Source organism: Podarcis vaucheri (genome assembly GCF_965113315.1).
Source record: "Podarcis vaucheri genome assembly, chromosome: 1".
Lineage (NCBI taxonomy): Eukaryota > Metazoa > Chordata > Lepidosauria > Squamata > Lacertidae > Podarcis > Podarcis vaucheri.
Genome location: NC_138759.1, coordinates 90,759,668 through 90,787,325, shown reverse-complemented (window position 1 = coordinate 90,787,325; position 27,658 = coordinate 90,759,668). Strand labels below are relative to the sequence as shown.

The following is a 27,658-nucleotide window of genomic DNA, read 5'->3' as shown; positions in this document are numbered from 1 at the left end:
CACTTGGCTTTATTGACAATACATTTTGAACAACAATGCCTTCTGTCGGGCTTAATAAGCTTTTTAACTAGGGTGGCAAGCTACTGAATCAGTAGCCAGAACTTGTGTTGAGTACTTTTAACTAAGGTGAGACTTGTCATAATTCTTTATTTGGGGGGCTATCTAGCTTCTCTGTGTTGCTTTTATACTGAATGAAATGAGTCAACAACCAAAACTTCCCTACACTGAAGTTTTGGTAATGCAGTACTCAATGATGTTTAGATTTAAATCAGTTAATTTGGTGGTTGAGCTAGCAATTCTTTACTCACTGGGCTGCTATATGTTTTGGGGCAGTTAAACCTTGCTGTGTGATAAAGCGCATTCTCCAATTAAATGAGAGTGTGTGTTGCGGTGTGGGCCACCAGGCCAACCCTGTGTTGCCAGGCAGGTTAATGGCTATTGCCTGGTGCATTGATTGGATAACCGGGTTGCTGGGGCAAATTGCATGTAGCAAATTGGTGGGTGGGACCATAGCCTTTAAGTATTGGGGCTCTCTGGTTTTCCTTTCTCTTTTGCAGAGTGCATTGGATCACCTGCCCTCCCGCCCTGTTTTCCAGTTGACCTTGCTTTGCCTGTCATGGGGTTGTCTGCCTTGGTGCAGGGGCCTAGTAGGAATTTTGCCATTTGGCTGATTGGCTGGTGCCATTTGGTTTTTGCCTACTACTTAGCAATTCGTCACAACTTGTAAGGTTGTGGTTAGACATTGGTTATAATAAGCTGGTGGTGGAGGGGTCAGGATAGGCTGTGCCTGCCCCTCCAATTGTGCTGAAGGGAATTCCGTTAAAGGAATCCTGGGACTTGCCACGATTTCATCCAATCCCTGTCATGGGACCAGGGCCGGCAAGCCTTGGGGAGCTGGTTGGGTGAGCGGCGTGGGACTGACGCTCAGCTCAACTGATTCCCAACATTGACTTTCCCTTCAACTGGCTTTTGATCGGGGCAGATAGTCATAACCAATGTCTAAACAACCACTCACAGATTTTGTATTTTAATAAAGTTGTGGCCAAAATAGTGCCCAAAAGCCAAAACTAAAATTACGTGTGTTGTGTGAAATTATTTGAGGGGTGGCCTGGGGACCTATACACGTAATATATATTTTCAATGAGAAAAAATAGCACAGAAAATAATGGAAGGTGGGGAGATTCATACACATTTGTTTGAAGAAATATGGTGCTTGTTTCCACAGCGCACCAGTTTTCTGGGGTGGTTGATCTAAATCTAAAGGCTACCTATCCTGAGGACACAATCTATTCACTAAACCTTTACATGAGGAGGAAAGGGAGGAGGGAAAACAGCAGAGAAAAAGCTTAGGAAGAAGGAATACTGAAGGTTCTTGGGTCAGGAAAGACAAGGGAGTCAACTTCTTGAGACAATTTGATGAATTTACAATGGGAAACCAGTGTAGGCCAATTCTTTTTAAAGACCAATCACACCTCAAAAGACATCTGATGGCAGATAAAGTAAGCCAAATGAGTAAACTTAAATTTTAACTTAGAACGTAAGAAGTCCTCTTGTGAAGATATAGAATTAATAAAGACAACAGGAAATGCACAAAAGCAAAGAATAAAGGTTACTTGCTAGCAGGTGGACTCAAGCAAAGCTATATATCTCAACATGCCCAAAATGTTATGAAGAAAGTCTGGAAACTACAAGCCATTGGCTTTTTCAACTGATTTATTACAGTGTAATATCTGGCAGCATAATAAGAAAGGAGGAAAGTTTCATTTCTCCAGCAGTACTGGAGAGATCTCCAATCTCTGTTATTAGTGAACCACGGCAGCAAATCAGCAAGCACAGCATTATACTAAATATCTGTATACAATAAGGAATTGTTTGGGGGTAGTTGAGAAGTATGCATACTACACAATTGAGAGGTAGGAAATGGCATGCAGGGGTTTGTTTGTTTTTTGACAAGGTAAAAAGTAGCAGTAAGGTCTACAATTATCGCAACAAGAAGGTTTGTGCTTCAGTCAATGCCATTAATAATAGGCAATATCAAAGCACAGGGGATGGAGACTTCTTCTCAGCATGACAGACAAAGGGCAGAAGAGGTTGCAACTGTACCACACCACTTTAGTTCATAGCACTGAAGAGGATGAGAACAGAAGGTCAAGACAAGAATAATCATCTTTGCAATGATAGTGACAGAAGGAAGTACTCACACATGCCAAGCAGCACATGGTAGAATTTATTGCACTGAAAGCTGTATTAATAGAAATCTTACCTCCCATAAATCCCAAGGCAAAGACTAAGCATAGCAAAGAGCAACAGGAATAAAAACACATTGAGACATCATTAATTCAGCCAACACAGAAAGTGCAAACATACAAAGTCTCCTTGTACCACCCAGAGGATTCCTCCAACAAAGATATCCATCAGTGGAAGAGAGAGGGAGGCAATTTTCAATGACCCTCGCTCTCCCTGTAGGAGCCTCCTACACTATCAGTAACATATATACATGCTGAAACACAAAAAAAAATCCTGCTCTGGAAGGGATTCGAAGAGGAGAGTAACACACCATAAACTGCCTCCCGCTCAGGTCCAGCACTGGATACCACATTTAATAATATACCATTCATTGACATTAATGCAAGCTTATTGTGTGATATTTTGAATTATCCATTTCATCCCTCATGTTCTTTAATCTAGCTGCTACTAATTTACACTGCACAAGATGGCCAATTTTCATCTCACTACGTCACAATTTCTGCATCTGCCAGATGAGGCTGGATTCCTGTGAAGCTAAACAGGCTCAGCAGATAATGCGCTGTAGGAGAGCCATTGATTAAATTAATTAATTGCCTTTTGCATGCATCTCGAGGCATTTACAAATATACCATAAAACAGCTAAAAATTAGTTTTTAGAACACTACAAAAATCCAGGTGCATATCAGTTTAATAACAATACGAAAGGAACACCCAAGACGGAGACCTTTTTACATCCAGCTGGGAAAATTCACCAAAAGAAAAAATGTGTTCAGTTGGTTTTTTAGAAAGTAGAAGAGGGGCAGCCACACTGAAAGCTCTGCTGCAAGTTACAGTGGTGCCTCGCAAGACGAAATGAATCCGTTCCGCGAGTCTCTTCATCTTGCGGTTTTTTCATCTTGCGAAGCACGGCTATTAGAGGTTTAGCGGCTATTAACGGCTTAGCGGCTATTAACGGCTTAGCGGCTATTAATTGCTTAGCGGCTTTAAGAAAAAGGAAACAAACTCGCAAGAGTTTCGTCTTGCAAAGCAAGCCCATAGGGAAATTTGTCTTGCGGAACGACTCAAAAAATGGAAAACTCTTTCGTCTTGCACGTTTTTCGTCTTGCGAGGCACCACTGTACTGTGGAGCAGACTTCTGATATGCTAGGTACCTGAAGGAGAGACTCGGCTGCAGAATGCAGTTACCTACTGGATATTATGTATTATGTGTACAGAATCCACAGATTAGTTTCCCAGTCGAAATAATAATAATAATGGCAACAAGGCAACGAGAAGCCTACCAAGGTTGACTCATAACTGACTGCAGGAAATCTGTGGTTCAAATCTCAACTCAGTCATGGACTCCTGGATGGTCTTAGGCAAGTCAATCTCTTCAAGTCTCAGCTCCCTGATCAGCAGTGTAGAATAAACAACACTGGGCTGCTCTACAAGATTATTCTAAGAATTACCAAGTTAGTGTACATGAAACATCTAAAAAGCATAAGCTACGGTTATTAATGCAAATCATCAGGAAGAGTCATGTGAGACTCTGTAGATACATTTTGTAAGTCTCCACATGTACTTCTGTTGCTATGAATACATACATACACACCCATCCCAATCATGATTGATGAGGTCTATATTGTCTAACATTTCATGAAGGAATGGCAGCAGTAAACCAACCTGGGCAGCAGGCGTAGGCGACTTCCCTACAGGGCTGTTATCAGGTTTAATGGGATCAAAATCAAAATCCAACAGGCTGGCTCCCTCCTGGAAGGGCCCAGGGGCATCAAACTTGCAGCATTAAGGAAGAAAAGCAGTATTGCGTATTAGTCAGGTATGGGATGCAGGCTGGTAAGCAGAAGGTGTTACCCAGGAGCTAAGGTGCAAAAAAAAGATGCATACAACTCTATGGTACAAGCAGTGGCTGTTGGGATATTAATTAATTGGCCACAGTGGCCACAGTACGCTCAACACTTTTGCAGAAACGCAGCCGTGAAAACAAAGCATCAGTATTCCACAGAGCCTGAGCAGTTTTCATGTTACCATCCATCATATTTATCAGGGGTCTTCTTGAGGTCACCCTCACCTGTGATCTTTCCAAACAGGGTCCCTAAATCCTACCCAAGATACTTGCACATGCAACTTTCAGCACAGCTATGCCACTGCTTTAGGCACTTCTTAAAAGAAGGAAACTATGTATGATGTGCACAGCATTTTCAGTGGAAGCCTCTCTATGAGCCTCACAGCAGCAAATCTGTGTCATCATAGTCAGAAACACCGTAGATTCCTTGTTTAATATCTTAGCTTTTGCAATCTGTTTCCCCTGCCCATATTCTAATGCTTTCCATATTCGGACGTTATTTCCAGTATTAATAAATTATGCCAGTTCCCTATTATATACATTTCAAGTTATATATCTAGCCAAAAGGTCCCTTTTTAGTCAGGAGGTTATCTTATTAACTAGAAGCAATTCTATTGGGGTTGCAAATTAGCACATCAGTGGCAGCATTCAAACTTTGACTAATGTCCATATTCCTAAAAAGATGATTTACAAGGCACCCCTTTTTTCCCAGCTTGCTGTTTCTGAAAGGAGCTCTGTCCAAATATTTCAGCAATTTCTTTGATAATTATTCTGGTCCTAAGGCAAAGTAATGCAATATAACCTTTCTGAACCAAGGCACAGCAGTAAACATTTCTGAATTATCAGGATATCTGGTGAAAACTAATGCAAATGCACCAACTGAGGAAAACTAAATTGCTGCTGTTTCCAAGCAAAACCCTTTATCAGTTTGATATATCCACATACTTTCAAGAGAGAAACTTCTAGCACATTCTTTTCCACACAGTTTCCAAGCAGCAGCAGTTTATATTTCAACTTTAACTTTTTTTGTGTCATTCACTAGTTCCTACCAATATCAGAACAAGCTTTAATGAAGGCGGTTTTCTGTCTCATAATCTCAACTCCAATAGATTTAGATTTTTAAAGGTTACACAATACTCACAGCAGATCACCTAAGTATTTCTTATGAAGCAAGACCTTCTAGGGATTCATTTTCTGTGCTTGACTAAAAAACAATTCAGGTCAAAAGGGTAGAGCCATGCTAGAAGCTTACCTGACACCCCAGAGTTACTTGCACCATGTGCCGAGGGTTCCTCTTTCTTGTTAGCTTGCCCTCCCTCTCCTCCCAAATAATTAGCCCAACACACACACACAGAAAAAAATCACATATAATACATGAAATACATTGATCATAGGTTTTTTCCTATGGTTTCTGATCTAGGACTCAAACCCATCCATTTGAAACCTGTACATGCCAGGTGTCCTCCGTGCTGGATGCGTCCCAAGCTGAATGCTCTGTTTAGGCAAGTATATTTCCACAGAAACGTATGATATAAAACATGGTGTAAGAGTTGTTGAGGCATGCTACAAGGAAAAGATAGGTGTGGACAAGGATAGGAGGTTGCTCAGTGGCCCACGGCTTTCTCAGATAACAAAATGATCGGGGGATATACAGACAGAATTCCTACACTGAAGGCAGCCCCTTGGTTCCCTTGACCAAAAGACTCTACAAAGTGCAACTCTTCTCACTTTTAGTCTCTGCTTCCCCATTAATGCAAAGCCTCTGCTCTCCTTCCTAGCTCCCCATGGTATCCACTGCTATCTCTGAGCTCTTGTCTTCAGGAAGAAAAATAAAAAAGAAAAGGCAATGCTTGTTGGTACGTTTCACTGAAGCTATAAATTCGGCCTATTGCATGTTACCAACGATTAACCACTTTAAAACCACACCGCCTACATATCAGGATTTTGAGAAAGAAAGAAAAGTGCCACTAGCAGGTGGTGAGATCCTTTTTGCATGGCTAGCAGTGCATTTAAGAATTTTCTGCTTCAAATTCCATTCTCCCACCTCATTAAAATTATACTAAATTAAGAACAATTTGGATAGCCTCTAATGCTGTTCAGAATCTGCCATATGAAACAATAATCTCACAGTACCTCATGGTGAGACTAATTCTACCTTGTGCTCATCATTGATTTTGCATTTTCACATAACATTTTTCTACAGGTGTTTTTCCACAGGCATTCTTCCAAAAGTCCCTTAGTCTAAGATATCCTAGACAGGCTCATTTATTTCTCTCTCTCAAATGTAAACAAATCACTGCTCCCACACACTACTCCCAACAACCTCTTTTATTTTGTACTACAAGCCTTTCCCCCCCCTACAGGGTCCTCTTTTTTCCCTTGTAGTTCCTTTACTTCTGAACCTTCCCTTTGGTCATCTCTCAAGAGATTTCCACACATAAACACTCCCCTTACCTTCTAAAATCAAGTCCTGATGGAGAGAGATGTTGTGACCTCCAGATGTTTTTGGACTCCAACTCCCATCATTTCCAAACCGCTCCACACCCTGTTCTACTAGAACTGGCCCATATATGTATGGTTGCTACTAAATGGCCAGACAGAAATCCACGCTTGGTGCTCATTTCTGTGTTAATTTGTTTCAGAACATTCTAGCAATGACAAAGACCTACTTTTTATTTATTTATTTATTTTAAAAAAATCAGGTTTAAAGCTAGCTAAGTGGCAGCTTAATATCTTCCTTTGCTCCCCACCCTCAATAAGGAATCCTAATCTGTTGTAGAACTATGACCTGCATCCCCACTACTGTGAGGTAATCCCACAACCCTTGTAACTTGTGGCCTACACTTGCCTTTTCTCCCAACTCCAGGCCCCTCACGCAATGTTTCGGCCGTCGAACAGGAGGAAGAGGTAAAAGCCGCAGGCCACCGCGCTGAGGTAGGGAAGGAAGAGCGGAATCAGGAAACAGAACTGCTAGAGGTGTCATTTTTTTATGAATAATGGAAAAAAATTATACATCACAATGTTGTTGATGATGATGATGATGATGATGCAAGTTATGAGAATGTAGCCAGAAAACTGGTCAGGCTGTTGTTTCTTCCTTCTTCCCTCACAAGGGCTAGAATTAAATCATCCCTGGGAAGGGACAATGTGGTGGATATCATCCATTTGCCTAGTCACTACCTCAGGCAATTAGCTACAACATAATACTTTGTTTTCAATCAGTTTCTCAAGCTTTACAATAGTAGCTTGAGAGGCCATGAGACTCTGAAGAGGTGGCAGATGCTAGTGACTTTAAAAAATATTAAGTGCAGGCCCAGGGCCAAGAATGACCTGTCTAGGGTTGATGCATGAAAGCATCCAAAGTCACTAACACAAAACCCATCTGTCTCTCATTGGTAAGAAAAGAAAGCACTTTTTTCTTGGAGGCAGCTAAAACCACACAGGTGTTTCAAGTTACCACTGTGAGGCACAGTCCACATTCATATATTTAAGAATCTCACAATTCTTAATCCCCCAGCCATGTGAGGGGAAGTAAGGTATGAGCCAGGGTGACCATGCTAGTGCCCAGTTATGAAGGGGGCCCAATCCAGACAATTCCTCCTCACTCTAAGAAAAATTATGTGGGCAGAGCTTCTAAACTTTACCCTAGATTCTGTGCTCCATCCACTTTTGCCCAGGCCCCCAAAAAAGCTCCCCAGAAAGGAATGTGGGCCTCGGGAGGAAAGTTTGTTCTAAAGGGTGGGGATGGATGCCCTTGATCCAAATCTCATTTCCTCCACTTGGCTGCAGAACTAGGACCATTTCACATGAGGGTGTGTGGGTGTGTGGGTGTGGGTGTGTGGGTGTAGGCACACAATGTCCTGAAACAATAATGCCTTCCTGTCTCACTCTCCTATTTAGCTGGGGAGAAATAGGTTTGATCTCCATGGCCTTGATGAAAGATATTGGAAAATGATGGAACCTCTCCACGTATTCTGCCTCCATCTACCTCAGACACAGTTTTTGAGGCAATAAGATGTGGTGGGAAAACTCACTGGCCCTTTTGCCCAGTTCAAATCACATTGGCCCCTCCCATACATTCACTTTACCATGCACTGAGCAGTTTTCATGGCCTGACACCTCTAATAAGGAAAGGACCAAAAAAAAAAAAATTAGGTGAAGGTGAAGCGGATAGAGGAAGGGACAAGGGAGGGCAGGGAAGAAGGAGAAGCTAACCTGTGAGGGGGTTGTCACACTGATCTCTGGGACAAAATTGTCATCAAACAGGTTGATGATGTTCTCCTGCTTCATCTCCTTGGACGGAGTGAGTTTTGGAGGTGGTGGCACGGGAGGACCTTTCCGCAACTGCATGCAAGCGAACACATGGCGACGGCACAGACAGCAACACCCAAAAAACCAGAGACAGGAACCAGGTTAGCAAAAACTAAATACAAAAAACACACACAACTAGAGGGGAAGGAGGTCTAGGGGGGTTGTCCACACATGGGAGGACGGAGAAACAATCACACACTTCCAAAAGAAGGCTTCGCATCATTAGTTACACTTCAGTCGTGGGCAGGTCTCCCTTCTGCAGAGGAGAAGCGTAACACAATTAATATGCATAAGATAGGTCATGCATACATAATTAGAGTCTGTGCAACCTTCTGGAGGACAAGGAGGGAGTTTACATACTACAAAAAAAAAAAGTGCTGAGGAGCCAGGAGAGACAGCAGCATTACTCGTGGCAGCAACCTCTCTGCCTACAGAGAAAGAAGATACCCACGCCAGCTTTACTGATCCCTAAAAACAGGCTTCCCGATATATTAAACCCATTCTTTATAAGTGACCTTGGTTCAGCGTCACATAGACATTTCTGCATCCTAAATATGGCTGAGAAATCAGGGTCCAATTCTTTTTGGAGTCACAGCATTCCTGTGCAATAACCACAAATGTCACAAGAATAAAAATTATGCTGGTCTGGGAATCCATATTCTCCTACAAGTTACATTGCGGCTTTTATTTTTCTTTAACATCATGGGCCACACTTGGGGGTCGTACCATCTGGATTGGTTACGTCAAGATTTTCTTCTCTTCCATCTCCTTTCTCAGATGTTCACTTGGTGTCATGCTTTCAACCAAACATACTAAGAAACCTATCTGAAGAAGTGTGCATGCACACGAAAGCTCATACCAAGAACTAACTTAGTTGGTCTTTAAGGTGCTACTGGAAGGAATTTTTTTATTAAGAAACCTAAATTAGCTGGAACGTGTCTCATTTCTAGGTGCAATATCAGAGCAGTAGGTTGGTTTTCAATTGTGTTGTGCTACTTGACCATTCAAAAAATGCTTCCCAGTCAAAATATTGTGCGAAACTCTTGTCATGCTGCCCCTGCCTAGCAGAAAAGATCTGCTTGAGTAAGCTAAGCTACATACTGGGGTCTTCAACAGTCAATCTGGCTAGTTTCACAGGTCACAATAGTGCCCAAAATAACAGATTCACGTGATTCACACACTTTGCTTTTTAGTGCTTCTTGTAACACAGTGGCTTATCTCTGGATGTAACTCTTTTAACTGCAGACCTACATTTATTGCACAAGATGGTGCTGTCATTTCATACATATGTTTATCAACTGGCTGATAATCAAAAGCTGCAGAAATTCCAGCACATGCAGAAAGTACCGTATTTTTCGCTCTATAACACGCACCCGACCATAACACGCACGTAGTTTTTAGAGGAGGAAAATCCGTAGGCATGCCACCCATAGGCATTCCCTCCATAACACGCACAGACATTTCCCCTTACTTTCCAGGAGGAAAAAAGTGAGTGTTATGGTGCAAAAAATACAGTAATTTCAGATCAACTAGAAGATCTCCAGGCAAATGGCAGCAGAATGGCAAGACTAATGCAATACTCCTAATTACTTTAACAATAGCAACACTAAATATAACTGGTGGAAGGGAATCTAAATTAGGCTTCTGAAATTGGGGGTTGGGGACTTGGGAGAAAACCTGGAGTGGGCTTTTAATAATGGACACATCCATTATTAACAACAACAGACACAACCTACATTTTGGCTTTCAGTATAAAAAGAACTGGCATGTGCAGGGCCCAGCACTCTTGGGAAAGACCACTGCCTGATTTCATGAGGCAACATGGGTGTTTATCTGCACTGCAATCTTCCCTCTCACACACCCTACTCATGCTTTTTAAAACTCTGGAAAGTAGTGTTACGCCTTCCTCCGCACTACCTAACAAGAACTTTTTCAGCACCTACTGGGATCTAAAAATCAAATGGAAACCATGTCCTCTCAATAGGGCAGTCTTTTGGAGGCAGCTGAGCAATGTGTCTTCCACAGTTCTGGAGAAGGGGGCATGTCATCTAGAAGAAGACCAATAGGCCTACATTTCCTCACATGCCCTCTTCAAATGCTGCTACATTCATTTGGAGAACTTAAGAAAATATTTTTGCACTGTGTCCAGTGAAGTCATTCTAGATTTCCAACAAGAAACAAGAACACACCTTCAGCATGCAAGTGATCAATTCTTACTCATCCACTATTGCAGTGACAGACAGATTATCTAACTTTGAGACAGCGCTGTCAACTCGTTCCTTTAGAGTTCAAGAAGTTTCCCTTTAAGGAAGTGGGTTTCCCACCTTCCCCTACATTCTGCCACACCATCTGGACATAGCTTATATCTTTCCCCCTGAGGTCTATACTTTGGCTTGCACTTTAACTTTTAAAATTTGATTTTGTTAGGCAATAGGTTGTATTTCTCATTTAATTGCATGCACCGTCTACTTTTATGTGCCTCTTTATAAAATCTAATGTTGCTTTATGTTTTAATGGTGGATCCTTCCTATATAAACTTATTCCACCTGCACAACTCAAGATTTCATGGGCAGGCGAGAGAGCTAGCAACAGACAAGAATGCTGATTTGAGGAGAAAAATATTGTATCTCTCATTACACAATAATACACAAAAGCACTTGTAGGTATAGAGCAGGAAGCTGACTGCATTTTAAAAATATTTGGTGCTGTTTGCATGAGGAGGTGGGGTTAAGAGCAACTCATTGCTGAGCTGATTAGTGCTTAGCTAAACTCCAGTGTGTCAACATTGTCAAATCTTCTTTCAAAAACTCGCATTAAAGTTCCAGATTTCACTTCTTCCTCAACACACCCAACTTAGTCATTTATCTGCAAGTATAAACCACTGAACTGTGGAAGAGGGTTTGTCAGGAATGCTTCTTAGTGAATAATAGATTTCCTGCTGAAATGCCTTTACTACTGCATGCTTATATTTCATTTTAAAAATATTCTCGGAAAATTAATGTGCCCATCTGCTGGTTTAAAAATACTGTTTTATGCCCATTAGGATTTGTCTCAGATGTGTGAGCATAATAAATCAAACAAACAACCTGCAATGATTAGCTGAACTATGCACTGAAAAAGAACCACCAGCTGATGGCAGCATTCACCATGTGTATTTTCTGTTAACCTTGGTAAGTTCCCTAGATCAGTCTTTCTCAACTTTGGGTCCCCAGGGACTACAACTCCCATCATCCCTAGCCAGCAAGGCCAGTGGTCAGAGATGATGCACATTGTAGTTCAAGAACATCTGGGGACCCAAGGCTGAGAAAGTCAGCTCTAGATACTACAGTAAACCATGTTTCTTTTGTATTTCTTTGGGGGGGGGAGGTGGCGGGGATAGAGAGAAGTGGCTTTTTTCCCCCAGAAACCTGAAGGCAATATTTTTATACTTTGTGGTATGGAATGTTTTTGACTCTCCTTTTTAAAATATGAATGAGTTTTAGATTTTACTATGTCTTAGCTGGTTTTAATGCATGCGTTGTTTGTTGTTGTAAGTCATTTTCAGCCACACAGGTGGCACCGTGAGGGTGAGGCTGTGGTTTGCTCCAAGGAAGAAAGAACTAGCAGCAATGAGGAAGAAGGGCTGCCTTTCCTGAGAGGCCCAACCCCTCATCAGCTAGAGAAAGAGAGCAAGTAGCAGTGGTTGCCGGTGTGTCATAGTGAGTCAGAAGTTAGGACTGGGTTAGTGAAAAGCCCAGGAAGAGGTACCTGAAAGAAGAGGCACACCCTGTGGGGGGGCAGGGAGGAGGGCTTAGAATTTCTTGTCTGAATTAGAAACAACTGGTATCCCAAACATATAGGTTGTGGGTTCGCAGTGCTTCAATTCCTTGCCCCCAAAATGTCTGGGATCACATACACACACCAGCAGAGATTCACATCCATATACCTAACTGGATATGGAAATCATTCACAGAAAGATGATGCTGCAAGTGCAATTCATCTCCCGGATGTAAACGCTAAGGCTTTACTTACTTAACCCTTTAAAAAAAACCCTAAAATCCCACCTATCAGCTGTTTGGAGCAGGATGTACATCGGGGAGCACCTCAAAGGGCCATCTGTAAATTCCTTTTCATAGCAGAACCCCTACACTGAAACCTCAAGTTTCCATATATCCAAGTTTTAACTGTTTTCCAAACCACCTCATTCTTGGACCTAACATATCTGAGATGAGATAGAGGTTACTCTCAGAACATACGATATTTCCAATTAGAATTTCCACCTCTTCTTTTGGGCATATTGTTTAGGGCCCTATTCAAAAGACAGGATGTGGGTATTTAAAAATACTGCTATATACAAAGAACACTTTCAATGGTTCTGCTAGGTTCTGTTTGGACACTAAGGTTACTATCCAAGACACACTTACCTGGGACCAAGCCCCGCTGAATACAGTGAAAGTATGTAGAGGGTTATACTGTAATCCCTTCTCACAGGCAGCCCTTACATAAATCTACAGTTACAGTAAATATTATGAAACATGCCCTACATTTGATATACCACAGCCAGAATTCAGCACCCATGGGTTAACATTCTAACAAGCACAATATTCTCAAAATAGTGTTTGGTGCTTTAACTGCTAGGACAAACCTACCGTTCTTGGGGGTGAAAACGGGCACAAAAAAGGCCAAATAAAAGCCTGTATCTACATCTGAGAAAAATCAAAATAACTCCAGCAATAGTAAAAAGTTAATGTTTGGGACATAATATAAATATTTTGACATTTGACATTTTCCTCCTGTAACTTTTTTTGCTAGGAGAGAACTGCCATCTTTGTTGTTCAGCAATTCATGTACAGTAATCCTCAGCAGTTGCGTGGGCAACCATGGGACATACCAAAGACTTTTCAGGTAGTCTGTTTTGCATAAGGCCTACAACTGTCTAACTGCCAGTGTACATGTGTTTTCTTTGCATAATTGTTGTGGGTTTCAACTGGCCATTATGGCTGCAAACCTGACAACCCAAAAATGCTCTCAGTACACTTTAAAAGTCCAGATCAGGTTTTGTGCAATAGTGCATCTCATGCTGAAGAAGAAGAAGAAGAAGAAGAAGAAAATATCCAAAATGTCATCCTTAGTATCATTATCTTATATCTGGTCCAATTCACTTACCTGTTTCTTGTCCACTGAGGATGGAAGAATTCATAATGCACATTTCTTAACTAGCAAAACCATTTGCCTTTTAAAAAATTTCTAATTAACTTCCATATTCTACTTCCTGATTCAACTGATATCCTGTGCCACCAGCTGATCCAGAAGCTGTCCATGCCAATACAGGTTTTCCTAGTTTATCTATAGCCTCTGCTTGTCCTTAAGAACAGTTATGTACCATACCTGTTACACAGCAAGACCAGCTTGGCCTACATAGAATCCCTACTGAAGAGGAAGTACTGCCGTTTGTAGATAAAGAAACTGGATTAGGCAAGAACAACATTACAGAGAAATGGAGAGACTAGTTGATACACGTTGCCTAGAACTGTTGGTGAACATAAATGGAGAAAAGTCCATTACTCTCCATAGAGTAGCAGCCAAGAAAACCCAACCATGAATGACATTGTCATGTATGTCCTCAAGGAAAAAACAGCAGCAGCAGCACCAGCAATCCTCACTACCTGAGATGGAGACTTAGGGATGCCTCCCCCAGGTGTTTCCAAAGTGGATGGCTCTGGCTCATGGTTGATAGCCTTGGTCTCAGGGCTGGTGATGGGAGTCCCATCAGGCGGAGATGAGGGGGTTTTGTTTGCTTTTGCTGGGGTACTGTCACTGCAGAGAGAGAGAGAGAGAGAGAGGGAGAGAGAGAATATATCAGCATTTGAATGAGCTTTTTATTAGAGGTGGCTTAAGGGATGAAGGAAAGTACACTTTTAATTTATTATTTTGCAACAGATGCCTGGCCCCATTACTGTAATAGCACAAACTTTTAATGCAAGAAAATGTGTGACAATGATCATGTAGTTTGGTGCAGAAGTTATCTTCAAAAACAAACAGCAGCTGCTTTTTGGGGTGGGCATAGTACACATGGGGTGTATTCATTTAACTTTTGCCTCCCACACCACAATTGTCAAGAAAAATTCACTCGGTCCATAAGCTGCTGCCTCTCACAGGAAGATGTCCATGGGAACTTTCTTCCTATGTCAAACAACAGCTGCATGAGGAATAGATTTCATCAGGTCTGTGATGTGGGAGGGGAAGAAGAGTTCATTCTCCTTGCATTCTGTGGTCTTGATCCTGATAATGTAATACCAAACTGTATGTTTAATGCCACGTGTAGTTTGGCCCTTGTATACAGTAAGCTGTTATCCCCTAAGAATTCAACAAGAAAGAATCTGATTTTTAGTAAATGTGGTACTTACTAAATTAAACAGGGCCCCTAATAGATCAGGCATACAACCTTTAACCTCACCAATGTCTTTCACCCTCCCACACCATGCTCTATATTGCACAATAATTATTTCAATCACCAAAGCCACTGGTTAGCTGTGATAGCTACAGGCACATAACAAGATAGGGGGCAACAGACCATATTGAAACAACATGGAGTATAAAGCTCAAGTTTGGAGCAGACAGGCTGTTTTGAAATACATTGTTCTTGGAAAGCAATCACAAGAGCTGGATTTCCACACCACATTGTGTCATCTCAGTATTTAGAAATCGTTGAGAATGTTTGAAAACTGTCTCTAGCAACAGAACAGGATGCTCAAGGCCTGTCTATGGCTGAGCATTCAAACTAGGAAGTAAATCCCACTGAATCCGGTAGGACTTACTTCTAGAAAAACATATTTGAAACATGGTTTTAAGAGGGGACCCTAACCTGTTTGTTTGTGGGAGCCTCATATGGGAATTGCAGAAAGCAAGTAATGAAATGTGGGTCACCAACTCACACCTCAACCATTCTCCTGCCTTGCATGTATCCTCACAGGGACTCTTGTTTCAGCAAGGAGGTTGAAGGTCTTTTAGCTCTCAGATCTTATCCAAGGACATACAGAGCGGGAAGGAAGCAATTGAGAGTTCTCTCTGTAAAGTCAGAGTTACACAGTAATACCAGCCACCATGCAATTCAGCAAGCTAGTTAGTATATAAACACAATACAACCAAGCACCATGTCCCCTAAGCATCCACCCAACTTACGTTATCCTCCAACATCTACACTATTTTTAGGAAGTATAAGGGAACAGGTTAAAAGGCTGACTGGCTCCTGTCCTGAAAAGGACAAATTTCAGTTGAAAGAGGAATAAAAACACAATTCTAAGCTGCCACAGAATATAGAAGAAAAAAAGGATATGAGATTATTTTTCTTTAGACTTTCAAGAAAGAAGAACAGGAGACCTAAAAACTCATCTTCAACAAGGTTTGAGGGAGAGAAGAAGACTGCTCCCATTTTCTCCATCTTTCCTCCCACCCAACCTATGTCTGTCCTGATCCACTACAAGTTTTCCTGAAGTTCTCTGCACTTAAAAGGAAATCTGGCCTTGGCACACAGCTGCAATTTGCTCTCTTAAGCAACTTCCAATAGTTAGGTCTGCAGTATGTGAGTAGACCACAAGATATTCATTTATTCTTTGGGAAATACAAATGTCCATATATCTTCTGTTGGCAACTTGCAAAGGAGGGTGGAAGTGGTTATAAACATTTGTAAAACGCTATTAGGTTTATTCAGAAACACCAATGCAATCCGTAATTCCAAAACAAAGCAATTTGGATCATGCAGAAACTCCATTTCAGTCACCAAGCTAACAATGCACTATATGCTGTTAGAATACAGCCTGGCCTTTGGCTTTTACATCAAAATCAGAGCGGGCAGGGAATGGCGCTTGCTGGTACCTGCTCATCTTTTTCCTCAGCCTGGAGAACAGTTTAGTTTTCTTTCTGTTGAGGACGGCACACGAAAGTGATGTCCATTACAACACGGCTCAACCAATGTGAAAGAAAGGTGAAGATTCCGTGCATGAGCTAACGTACATAGTTACCATGAAGAGACTTATTCAAAGAGGACCTATGGGGCCATCCCTCAGTGTGCATCTGATTAGCTTGGCAGAGGGGGTGTCCGCCGGACATTTTCAGTAGAAAAATACCCTTTTAAGTGCTGTGTGAATGTTCAGGAGATGGGAAGAGGCGAGATCAATGGCTCATTGATTTCCATTTGCAAGCTACTTGCCTCCATAGATCTACCAAGTTACCTCAAAGTTATATGGAGGACAAAGGTGGAGGTTGAAAACTAGGAAGCTAAGCAATCCAGCAGGTGGCTGAGTGAGCCAAGGACCACCAGCTATCAATCAACATATCAAGAGCGTGAGCCTACAAAAGAACAAGCTTGTGTCTTCTTTAAACCTTACACTAACATCATGGGAGTTACCTCCTGAGGGTATCACCCTATGGCATATGATCCCATCATGTGCACCCACCCACCATCCTGCCAAATGTGCAAGTCCTTTCCAAAGTATCTTCACCCACGGCCCTAACAATGCAGCAATATTCTCTTAAGGTCCCAAGTGATCATTCCACCAATGATGTTGTACCGTATGATGGTGGAGAACTTACCCCCACAAAACCAGTAGGGGGCTGAACAACCACTGGGGGGAGTTTGGGGGTGAAATCAGAAGCTCCTGAGAAGTATTTACTTTCATGTCCTTCATATCCTGTCACAAGTTTCTTAGGGTGGACTTTCATGCCCTTTGCACAGTCTACTGCAGGGATGGCTGACCTTATTCAGGCTGAGGGCCCCACTGGCCCATGGTCAACATTCCAAGGGCCACATGTCAAAGTGTATAAGTGAATGTGGCATTTTAAAATAAAATAAAAAGAATATTTGAGTGGTCTGGAAAGCATCACAAAAACCTTTTGACATCACAAAATCACAGCCAGGAACCCTCAGGAGTGGGTTTGTTTTTTAAAAAATAAAAATAAAAATAAAGTAAAATAAAATGTATGGGTGGGATTCAGAGGAATGCTAAGAGGGATATATGTGCACAAAATGACTCATGCATGTGCCTGCTAAACCTGTTGTGGGGGTTCCCCAACCCCTAAAGCAGATTTAGGGGGCAAAGGGGAGCCACAGAAGCAGTAAAAGAAAACTTCTATCATTTAAAAATATAAATTTTAGAGGCACAAAAAACAAACCTCTTGCAGTGTGGGGTGTGCATATATGCCCCACAGGCTAGCTGCCCCTAGTCTACTGGCTGCTCTGAGAATTTTTTTATCTCCTGTTATCTGCATATCTGTGGTGTTGTTTTTTACACTATATATCCGGGTGTTTTAACTTTAAAAATAAATTCTTGTGCATATCATTGTGCATAGTATTGGTACAATATTGTATAGGGACCGCCTGCTCTTTTTACCATCTCTCCATTTTCTCCCAGGCTTCAAACCTATTATCAGGTATAAACTGGTGTCATTCTGGCAGACCTCATGCAAAGAACAACAGGACAAAATAAAAAGATTGTTTCAATTATGAGAGCACTCCTTTCCAAAGTGTCCCCAGAGAGAAAACTGTAGTGTTGAAATGACATCTGAGTTGAAGTCACTATGAACCTAAGGATGAGGAAGAAATGAACCTTAAAATGGAAGGCGTCCATCTAAATTGCTCTCCCCAGGGTTCCTATACATTTAAATCAGAGCTGGCTAACCTGTGTCCCTCCAGATTTTAAAGGACTCCCAACCAGAGGCAGATTTAGGGCAGCATGACCAGTTTGACTGCACTGGATGCTGATCCTTGGGGATGCCACTGTGGATGCTGCAGCTATGATTTAGAATGGAACAAGGGGAAGCACCAAATTTTGGCATTGCACAGGGTGCCACTGAAATTTGAAACCCCGAGGTCCACCACTACTCCAACCTCCATCAGCCTCACCCAGCATGGCCAGCAGTCAGGCATGATGGGAGATGGAGTTCAACAACATCTGGAGACCAAAAGCTAGCCCTAGCATCTTCTCTCTTTTTCCTCATGGCACGATACATCTAGTGGTCCTTGTTTGTACACTGCATAAACAAAGCATACTGATAAAACTGTATCCGTGTTCAGCCTCTCCCTCTCATTCGCCTTATGCATTGCTCTTACTTAGCACTGTGCAGAGTTGTGTTCATGCATGGTCGATATGAAAGCACTCTACATCTTGGGGGTTACGCAAAGTGCTCAGCTCATTGCCGAGAGTATGAGAGCCACGAGCTCCCTGGTGTCTGCTAAAAACTTTTCCTTAGCTTCTACATTTAATTTAATTCAATGCACCTACAAAAGAGTGAGCTTAAAGCAGTTGGGTTTAAAATATCATACTGACCTCCATTTGATTTTGCCAAAGCAGGGTGGAGTCAAGCCACAGTTCTCCTTCTGCCTAATGCAGTCTTGGCACATTCAACTCATTACTGCTAACACAGCATGTGGGAATCAAAGCAGCTGGGAGTCCAAGTTCCCAAATTGCTTCATCACTCATGCATTTGGGTGAGAGCCAGAGGCCATCTCATCCAAGGAGTGAGGCCTACCTTCTCCTTAAGAGCGGAGGGTGAGGAAAGAGAAGTGTGTGTATTTACACAACCCTAGCCAGTTCCTCCTTATTCCTATTTGTGCCCATAAGCTGTGCTGAGTTTATTCAAAACAAAACTCTAAGATACAATGGATTTCTTTTACAAATGAAAAGGGGAAGTGAGTCATTGAACAAGTCCTTTAAAGTGTTAGGGCAAAAACAGAAACTGCTAAGTAGCCTTGATTTTTTCCCTCCAGGAACCCAAAGGTTTCCCTACTTCTACAGCAATCCAGTCATGAGTTTATCAGTTCCTGGACCGCAGTGGCTAAGCTATCTCAGTCCATGAGCTGCCTCTGCTGTCACATCAGTCAAAGTTGATAAAAGACCCTGCAAGTCACTGAGGCCATCTGAGCCTCAAGCAACAAAGATGGACCAAAGAGCATCCCTAGACTGCAACCTGCTCCTTCAAAGAGAGCGCAACCCCATCCAGAACAGGCAACTGACCTATCTCTTGGAGCCAGGAGGCTACTCAGCCACAGAATCTCCATCTTGCCAGGATTCAAGCTCAGTTTGCTGACCTACATACAGCCTACTGCTGCATCCAGACACTACCCCAGGGCTCGCACAGTTACACCTGATACAGATGTTATGGAGAAATGAGGACACCATGCTCAAAATCTCCACTCCCACTGGCTTTATATAGATGTTGAATAGACAAAATTGTGCCCTGCAGCCCTCCAAATGGTGGTAAGTATAGTTTCTGCCCACCCCAAATGCTACCCCCTCTGAATGTGCACATAGGATTGGAACTACTGCAAAACAATGCCACTGATACCCCACATGCTGGGCTGGGTCAACAAAATACCATGTCAATGAGAGCAGCGACAAGATTGAGAAGATGGGGCAAAGCTGAAAGTTGGTTTAATATCCTGCCTTGTCCCAAAGTTTCCCATTTCAGACAACTTGCTGAAAATTGACTTCAAAGGGAGGTGTGAAGGGGATGGGTATGGAAAAAGGCTCATAAATATTGTGGGCTTATTAAGATGAGATAATGATTGTCTAAATGCAATCACTGTGTGGTTTGATGCCACAGCTGCATCCAGAATGGAAAGAGAGCAAAAAACCTGTGATTTGTATGTTTAGCTACGCAGCTCTCATCTTAATGACTGACAATCAGTTTAACTATATTAATCCCTCAAGGCTGTAGAACTCAATTTTTTTTTTCTGAACCCCATCCATTTTTACTGAACATACAAGTGTGTTAACATGTGTTTCACAGGGACCCTCAGCTTTTAATAATATGGACTGCAAGGAACTGAGTCAAGGAGCCCAAAGGGCCAGCCTTTAGCCCCAGAGCTGAGAATAAGGTTTATTATTATTAATTTTTATTATTATTATTATTTATATAGCACCATCAATGTGCAAGGCATTTTACAGAGTACAAGAGAACAAGTGTCTGCCCCCAAGGAGCTTACAATCTAAAATTTGACACAGGGAGGAAAAACATAGGAAGGGGAGGAAAGTGGGGGAAGGCAGGGGTGAAACAGGGAAAGAATATGTGATTAGTTCAGGTACACATACTTAGGTTTAGCTACAGACTGAGTACGAATAGGACACAAGGACAAGGGTATTGTGCCAAAGGTTGGCGCCTTGTTAAGTGGACTTGCTCTGGTGCCTTTAAAACAGCAGTCCGACACAGAGAAATTTCCTGTTCCTACCACTGTATGACATACAGGAAAAGCTTCAGTGGTTAATTTCTGTGTGTCAGTCAGCTGTTAAAAACACAGGAGTGGGGGCAGAGAAAAAGGAGGTTTCAACCATAGCTGAGAACTCCATTCATAAAAAGCATGAGAGATATTTGTTGCTTCTCACCACTCCTATGCTCCCCACCCCTCCCTGCTCGTCAATCACTACTGTTTTTCAAAATGTTGCTTCTGAACGAAACACACTATTTTTTTTTTAAGGTGCATAAAATCACCATAGTCAACAAATGTTAAGAACCATGTGATGTTTGGCGTGCAATGGGAGATGGCGCCCTCACAGTGGCTGCCGTATCTGTAACTGCACACAGAAAGAAAAGCATTCAGTGGGCCAATTATTGGGCTAGCGGGGTAGAAGATTAACAACCAGTGTATCACTGGAGACCGTAGTCAAGAGAATAAGACAAACACAAACACCAACCTGCCCCCACCTTCCCACAATGCTAGATATAGTAATGACTAACCTTGGCTGAGCTTTAACAGGATAGGTGCTTGTTGCCTGTGCTTTGTCTAGATTCACAAGGACATCATTCAAGTTTTGGTTCAGCTGAAACAAAAATTTTAAAATGAATAAATAGAAGGTAAACAAAGGAAAGAATTAAGGTCACAATTTTTATACAGTGGCACCTCTGCTTACGTACTTAATTTGTTCCAGAGGACCGTTCTTAACCTGAAACCATTCTTAACCTGAGGTACCACTTTAGCTAATGCGGCCTTCTGCTGCCGCTGCGCCGCCAGCACACGATTTCTGTTCTCATCCTGAGGTAAAGTTCTTAACCTGAGTTACTACTTCCAGGTTAGCGGAGTCTGTAACCCGAAGTGTTTGTAACCCGAGGTGTTTGTAACCCGAGGTACCACTGTACAAGAGCATATAAAAAATGCATAAAAACCTAGAGGATGGGTTGGGAACAGGATCTGGCCAGTGGGTCAAATCCTACCCTCCCCCAACAAACATACCCTAAAGGCCATTTTGACAGGTGGTGGGGCCTCCCACCTGTCAATCGGCTGGTGTCATAATGATGTCAGGTGACCCAAAACAAAACAGAACCCATTTGCAGACACAGCTTAAACCAGCAGAGAGAGGTATTTTGCACCGCTGGCTTCAGTTCAAGCTGGCAATGCAACTTTCTCTTCTGACAAATCCCACTTTGGTGCTTGCTATAAGTACAGGTGTAAGTGGGATTCCTCTATGCACCAATCAGCTGTTTGGTGTTATAGGAAGTTCTCTGGGACCAGCTGTGATACAAAAGTTTCCAGTAGACCTAATTAGGCCCACAGGTTGAAGGTTCCCCACCCATAACATTACGACCCAGAAGCTAGGCTACGGGAAATGGTCTTCCATTCATTCCCACTGATTCATGGTCACAGAAACTGAAAGCACCAAGTCCTGTGAGCATCATTTGACTTCCAGAAACAGGTGCCGCATAAGCGAAGCCTGTGTCTCATTAAGGAAACAAATTCAGCTCGTGTTTCTACTGTTTCCTGCCTTTTCTCCCCCTTTGCCCCTTCTATCACATACTTCCACTACTATGGGCCCTTGTGTCAACACAGGGTCTTTGTTCCTCATTGCGACTTAATGCCTTCCTTCTGCTCTCTCTTCCCATCCGCAGCCAGGAGCTTTGCTTGGAACTGCAGCAGCCTTGGTTGCTATGGAACCACAGTTTGTCACTAAACAAGATGCTAGGCCAAACTTAGCGTTCATGCCGTGGGGCGGGAAGGGGGTGACGGCAGCCATGTGTTTGCCACAGCAGCAATTCAACCGACCTCCCCCAGGCTCTAATAAAACGTAGATAACTGCAAAGGAAAGAGACCTTTCACACACATAATCTTTTGCCAAAACGGAAAATTGGGATACAAAATCTTGTTACCGAGTAGTAACAGGCTGTCCAAATGTGTTGGATGAATGCATCACTGCTAAGCAACATTTTACTAGTTTGTCTGGCCCTGTCTTATTCTGCATTCGCTGCTTTGAACCTTAAACTTGTTGGTTCCCTATTTTGGGATTTGTGCAGAATTCAGGGGAAGAGAAGATATAAAGTCGTCATTCCACATGCAGGCATTTAAATTTTCTGAAGCAACTGCACGGCCTATGTAACTATATGCATCGGACATTAAACGAAAACCTTTTATGGACTGGTACCAATTCAACAGCTTGACAGAACAAACTGCCATAATAGTATAAATCAAGGCTTCTTACTCACAGGTGGGCTCACACAAGTAAATGGAAATAGCTTCATTCTTCAAAAGCAGAAGAAATATGAGCTGGCTGAAAGAACTCACTAGGCATAGCTAAAGACAGATGCAGTGGGGACAGGATGAGGGACCAGGGCCAAATGACATGATGATTTATTTAATTGCATTTTATGTCCCACTATTCTTCCCCAGGGAAACTCAATGAAATAGACATAGTGCTCCCATGCAGAGCTGCTACATTTCGGCAAGGCTGCTGAACTGTGAGCTTTCTGGTCATGCTCTGGAACTGAAGCAGCTGGTCTGGTAAGGGCAGAAATGCCATGCTAGCTTCCCAGCAAGTGGGTTGTTGGTGTTTACTGGAAAGAGGAGGGATGGACAAAGCAGTGGGGAGGTTGGCACACCACTAGGAGCACCTGATTGGCTCCAGAGGGACATTTCCACCATGCCAGCCTCCTCATTGCCCCACAGCCTCCCCTTCTGGTAAGAAATAGTGAGCCATGGAGCTGATGTTGTGGCCCCACCCAGCAAGTCACTTCTGTTCTGTAACATCATGAAGGGATATGTCAGTGCGGAAAAATGCCCTAATAACAATGTGAGATAGTACTATTATCCCTGAGCACCAACAACTACACCTCTCTTACAGTGAATGAGGAAAGGCATGGGGGAGAAGCCAGATTAGCATCAATGGTCCCCAAAGGGGGAAGAGGAAGAATGTCACCCATTGTTACCTTGCTCATTTCCTTATGGAAGTTCTCTTCTAAACCTGCGATACTCTGGAATGTGTTGACGTAGAAACCAACACGACTGGAATATGAAACATAATATACGTTACTGAAGACATGGGCAGCTGCTTTTCTTCCAATTATTCACTCGCAGAGCCATAATGCTCAGCGGAACTGAACCTTATGAGTTTTCACTTAGCAAAAGGAACTCAGTGGACCCCATACATCATGGCTAGAATCAGTCAAGATAGCTTTACCCCTTCCCTCCAACCACATCCCCCTTGAACACAATTTGTAAACCACTGCATGTGCTTACCTATTCCATAGTGAAGGCAGTTCTTCCTGAAGATCAATGTTCATCTCCTCAAACACTTTCTGGGCTTTTACTAATTCTTCTTCAGCCTAGAGAGGAAGGATGGGGCAATGATATGCACAGCCTCTGGGGTACAATTCAGGGGAAGGCTTACATGAGCTTGCTGCTGCATGCTCCATAAGTCGGTCAAGACTAGGGCATTCCAAGAACTGGGTTTCTATAGATCTATAGAAGAGGCTCTTGGGCCTCTTCCCATCCACCCTACAATCCACCTCTGTAAAGAGTGTGTGTAGGAGTCTCATCTGCAGCCTGGAGCTGGCATAAGGAAGCCCTAGTAATCAGAGTGGAAGAAACTGTCAGTGACCTCTGAGTCTGGCTTTAGATGTGATGTGGATCCTGAGGAAGCAGAGTTTCTGTCCCATGCCCTTCCTGTTCCTCAATGTCTGCATCGTGTTACTTTGTGTTACTTCCAAAGCCACTCTGTGCCTTAGACTTATGTTACCCATCCATATAATCTAAGCAGTGTGATCATCGCAGTTTGTGAGTTTTAACAAGCAATTCCATGATAGAATTCCAAAATCCTGCTTCCCTACATTGTAGAACTTCACACACATGAAAATAGCTCCCAGGCTAAATATTTTAAGCTCAAGACCTGCTCCCCACAGAGAACAATTGTGTTATGAAGTAACATCAAAGATATTAGCAGGGTGCTAATTCAGACTGAAGGGTATTATTAGAAATTTCCCAGTGTTTTCCAGGAGCCCTATGACACTCCCCACCCCCTGCAAGTTCAGTTTATCTTTGCAGGAAATTGTGATTAATTTCCCTGATTCTTGATGACTTCCATTGTAGAGTCTTGGTCACCTTCTCCAATCATTTTCCAGTTAGGATCCTGAATCTAAATTAACTCCAATCTCACAGTCCGTTCAGCGTTTCTCTTTATTATTTTGATCACAATACTTATTAATTTTCTGCATGGCCTTTCACTCCTCCCCAGTAGTGATGAGAATGCCAATGTGTAGCTGCAGATTCTAGGAAACTGGTACTCTAGGAAAGTGGTGGATACTGCAATAATTGTCCGAGTGTGAATCTGAAATTATTAGGCAATTGGCACCATCAGAGCTATCACTGGCACAGTTATAATGCATCTGTTTCATAAATGTAATTTGGTGCAGCAAAAAGCCTAGCACAGCTGGGATAAACAATGAATCTCGAGTCTTATCTATTCAGCAGCTTGTGTTAACAGGAAAAAAATGCAAGCAACTTACTCATACTCCACCACAAGAGCAAAAATGTCACAATGCCACAAGCCTCTATAGATCACTTATAGAAAGCATCATTGTCATGGACTGAACCTCTGGATATTTGTATTGTCAAAGGAGGCTTGTATTCTGGACTTCCTGTCCTTGCCAACAAATACAAGGGAGATTGCAGTGGTCTAGGATGCTAATATAAAAAATAAACTTTTAGTTGCTAAAACATAGATTATATTAGTAATAGTAGTAGTAGTATTTCTTACACAAGGTGTTTACTATAAAGCTAGCCTGAATCAATGATTTAATTAATTTACTCTTGCTCTTGGCAGACAGACAAAAGCAAAAGACAGATCTATCTTTATGTTGAGAAAACTAAATTAAATTCTGTTTAGGGGTTACTAAATCGATCAGAAGTAGGATTATGGTTTGAAAGTCTGCTAACTTTAGCAGTCTGCTAGATAGTTTTGTCTCTTAGTACTGTACTAAACTGCTTCTATACTCTTGCCAGGTAGAACCATTTGTGCTTGACAGCTCAAAGAATCAAAAAAAGCAATTGATACAAGTGTGTACTTATTATGACATCCCAATATGCACTAACAAAGAAGCACCCTAGGCAACATTCACTCTAGAAAGAAGCAAGAAGAGAGTTGGGGGTCCAGCCAAGATTCTAGGGTTTTCCCATGAGGAGGATCACGTGGGCATCACAGAAGCAGCCACATGACATTCCCCAACCAAACATTTATATTTGCAATAATTTGCCACCTTGGAAAGCTCAAAGCAAACTGATACATAATGGAATTTGAGGCACACCTATCCACAGGGAAGACTTTGGCTCAATGGGAGATCACCTGCTCTGCATACAAGAAGGTCCCAATCCCAATCCCTGGCATTTCCAAGTAAGGCTGAAAGAGACCCCGGCCTGAAACACTTAAATGCCCAAATTATAATGTATACGGCAGCACATAAAAGCAGTTGTCGGTCATCTGCTTTTCTTGGTTCTCCTGTGTCCAACTAATCTCTAGGAGATTGATTCTTCTAGTTGCTTTTTATTGTTGTGTTGCCTTTTTAAAAATACAGGCACAGCGCTTTGTGGTCAAGAAACAGCATCCTTTAAGGCCTGCTGCTAACTATCTGAGGTCCCGTCACCTTTCCAACCCAATAACCTGCTTGCAGATTTTTAACACTGGGCTTCCGAATTCAGTCAAATTTTAGACTCCAGTGTGATTTGATTAGATTTCGCCCCTATTAAGAGAGCCCCCAACTCAGCAAGATGAAATGGCAGCATATCCTATCCAGCAAGCTTCAGGAGTTTGCTTGCCATATCCACTTTGAGATGTGCTGTTTCTGGGCCTGTTTCATGAAGCAAGCTTCTGTGTTGCTTCTTAGTCAGCAGTATTTCAAGTGAGTTGTAGGAAGGCAGGAATTTGCTGTCCTAAGCAGTCAGCATCAGTCTCTATCCATTGCCACCCCACCCATCACCCTCAAATCTGAACACATTCCAGAAGAGAACATGCTGCTTGAGAAGTAACTTTGTTTCTGTGTAGCTCTCAAAAAGCTCATCTCCCACATTTATCTTTAAAGGGTCCACATTCCAAGTTTAACTGCTTGAGGAGCAAAGGGGCCTCAGTCTACACTGAAGAATTCACTTTAAGATTTAAGAGACTGAAATGATAGCAGAAAGCAGGAAAGATCTGTGGAATGTAGTCCAACCCATAGGTCAGTAGCTGACAGGCCTAAGATGTTGCACAAACTGAGGCAATTTGTACATGAAGAAATAGCACTAAATCAGATCTTGAATCCTGTCAACAGCCTGCTAAATATCACCTGATACAGCAAAGTGGGCAGTTTTACACACACACACACACACACACACACACACCAGGGGTAGCTAACCATTTAAAGACAGAGAGCTGCACTGACCCATGGTCAGCCCTCTGAAGGTGGATGGAATATAAAAACAGGCATTACCGAAGAGTGGGTGTGCCCCTTCTATTTTCAAGGAGAAGTTGTGGGGCACGACAACCTTTTGTCACAACAGAATCACAGCAAGGGACCAGTCAGAGGGAAAATGGACAAAGCGGGGGCTTGGAGGACCATTGATTTGTAAGCTTCTTGGTATCACAGTAGGGAACCTATGGGTGCTCTGTGTGTGTGTAAGAGAGATTGGGGAGGGGCAAAGAAAAAACTATGGCCCACAGGCTACAGGTTAGCCACCACTACTTTACTGTATACACAAATGTACATGGATGAAACTCCAAATTTGTAAGTAACAATTAACTCAGTGACCAGCCCCTTGTGAACATACAAGAAATGTGGTTCCTTCCAGCCAAGCTAATGAGCTATTGTCCTCCAGTCCTTTAAGAGAGTATTTGTTTTCTTTCCTCTGTTGCTCAGTTCCTCATCTGCCAGTTGCATCATCTATCTTCCCCTCCCCACTCCCAGGAATGCCTTGTGCCAGAAGGGTTTCCAATAAGGAGGCTGAAGTTTCCCTCTCCTTTGACAAGTTGGTGTCCAGTGACTTTCATT

General features: G+C 42.5%; 1 protein-coding gene and 1 long non-coding RNA gene across 16 annotated transcripts in view; both read right to left on the bottom strand.

The window, feature by feature from the left end:
• LOC309541279 overlaps positions 1 to 27,658 on the bottom strand; it is a 452,672-nt gene that overhangs the window by 344,733 nt on the left and 80,281 nt on the right. The window lies entirely within an intron of this gene.
• Positions 1 to 27,658, bottom strand: part of BIN1 (bridging integrator 1) — a 110,600-nt gene that overhangs the window by 16,433 nt on the left and 66,509 nt on the right. For 3 of the 15 annotated variants that reach the window (XM_082238338.1, XM_082238331.1, XM_082238333.1), the window contains 7 exons: positions 23,880 to 23,965; positions 23,570 to 23,645; positions 21,113 to 21,195; positions 16,256 to 16,300; positions 14,047 to 14,197; positions 8,306 to 8,434; positions 6,939 to 7,019 (listed from right to left, as the gene is read on the bottom strand). In XM_082238338.1, the coding sequence (XP_082094464.1) occupies positions 6,939 to 7,019; positions 8,306 to 8,434; positions 14,047 to 14,197; positions 16,256 to 16,300; positions 21,113 to 21,195; positions 23,570 to 23,645; positions 23,880 to 23,965 (651 nt within the window). Of the gene's footprint in view, positions 1 to 2,263; positions 2,288 to 3,909; positions 4,021 to 6,938; positions 7,020 to 8,305; positions 8,435 to 14,046; positions 14,198 to 16,255; positions 16,301 to 21,112; positions 21,196 to 23,569; positions 23,646 to 23,879; positions 23,966 to 27,658 lie in introns of all 15 variants that reach the window. The other 12 variants (XM_082238329.1, XM_082238339.1, XM_082238337.1 and 9 more) reach the window with 8 other exon arrangements.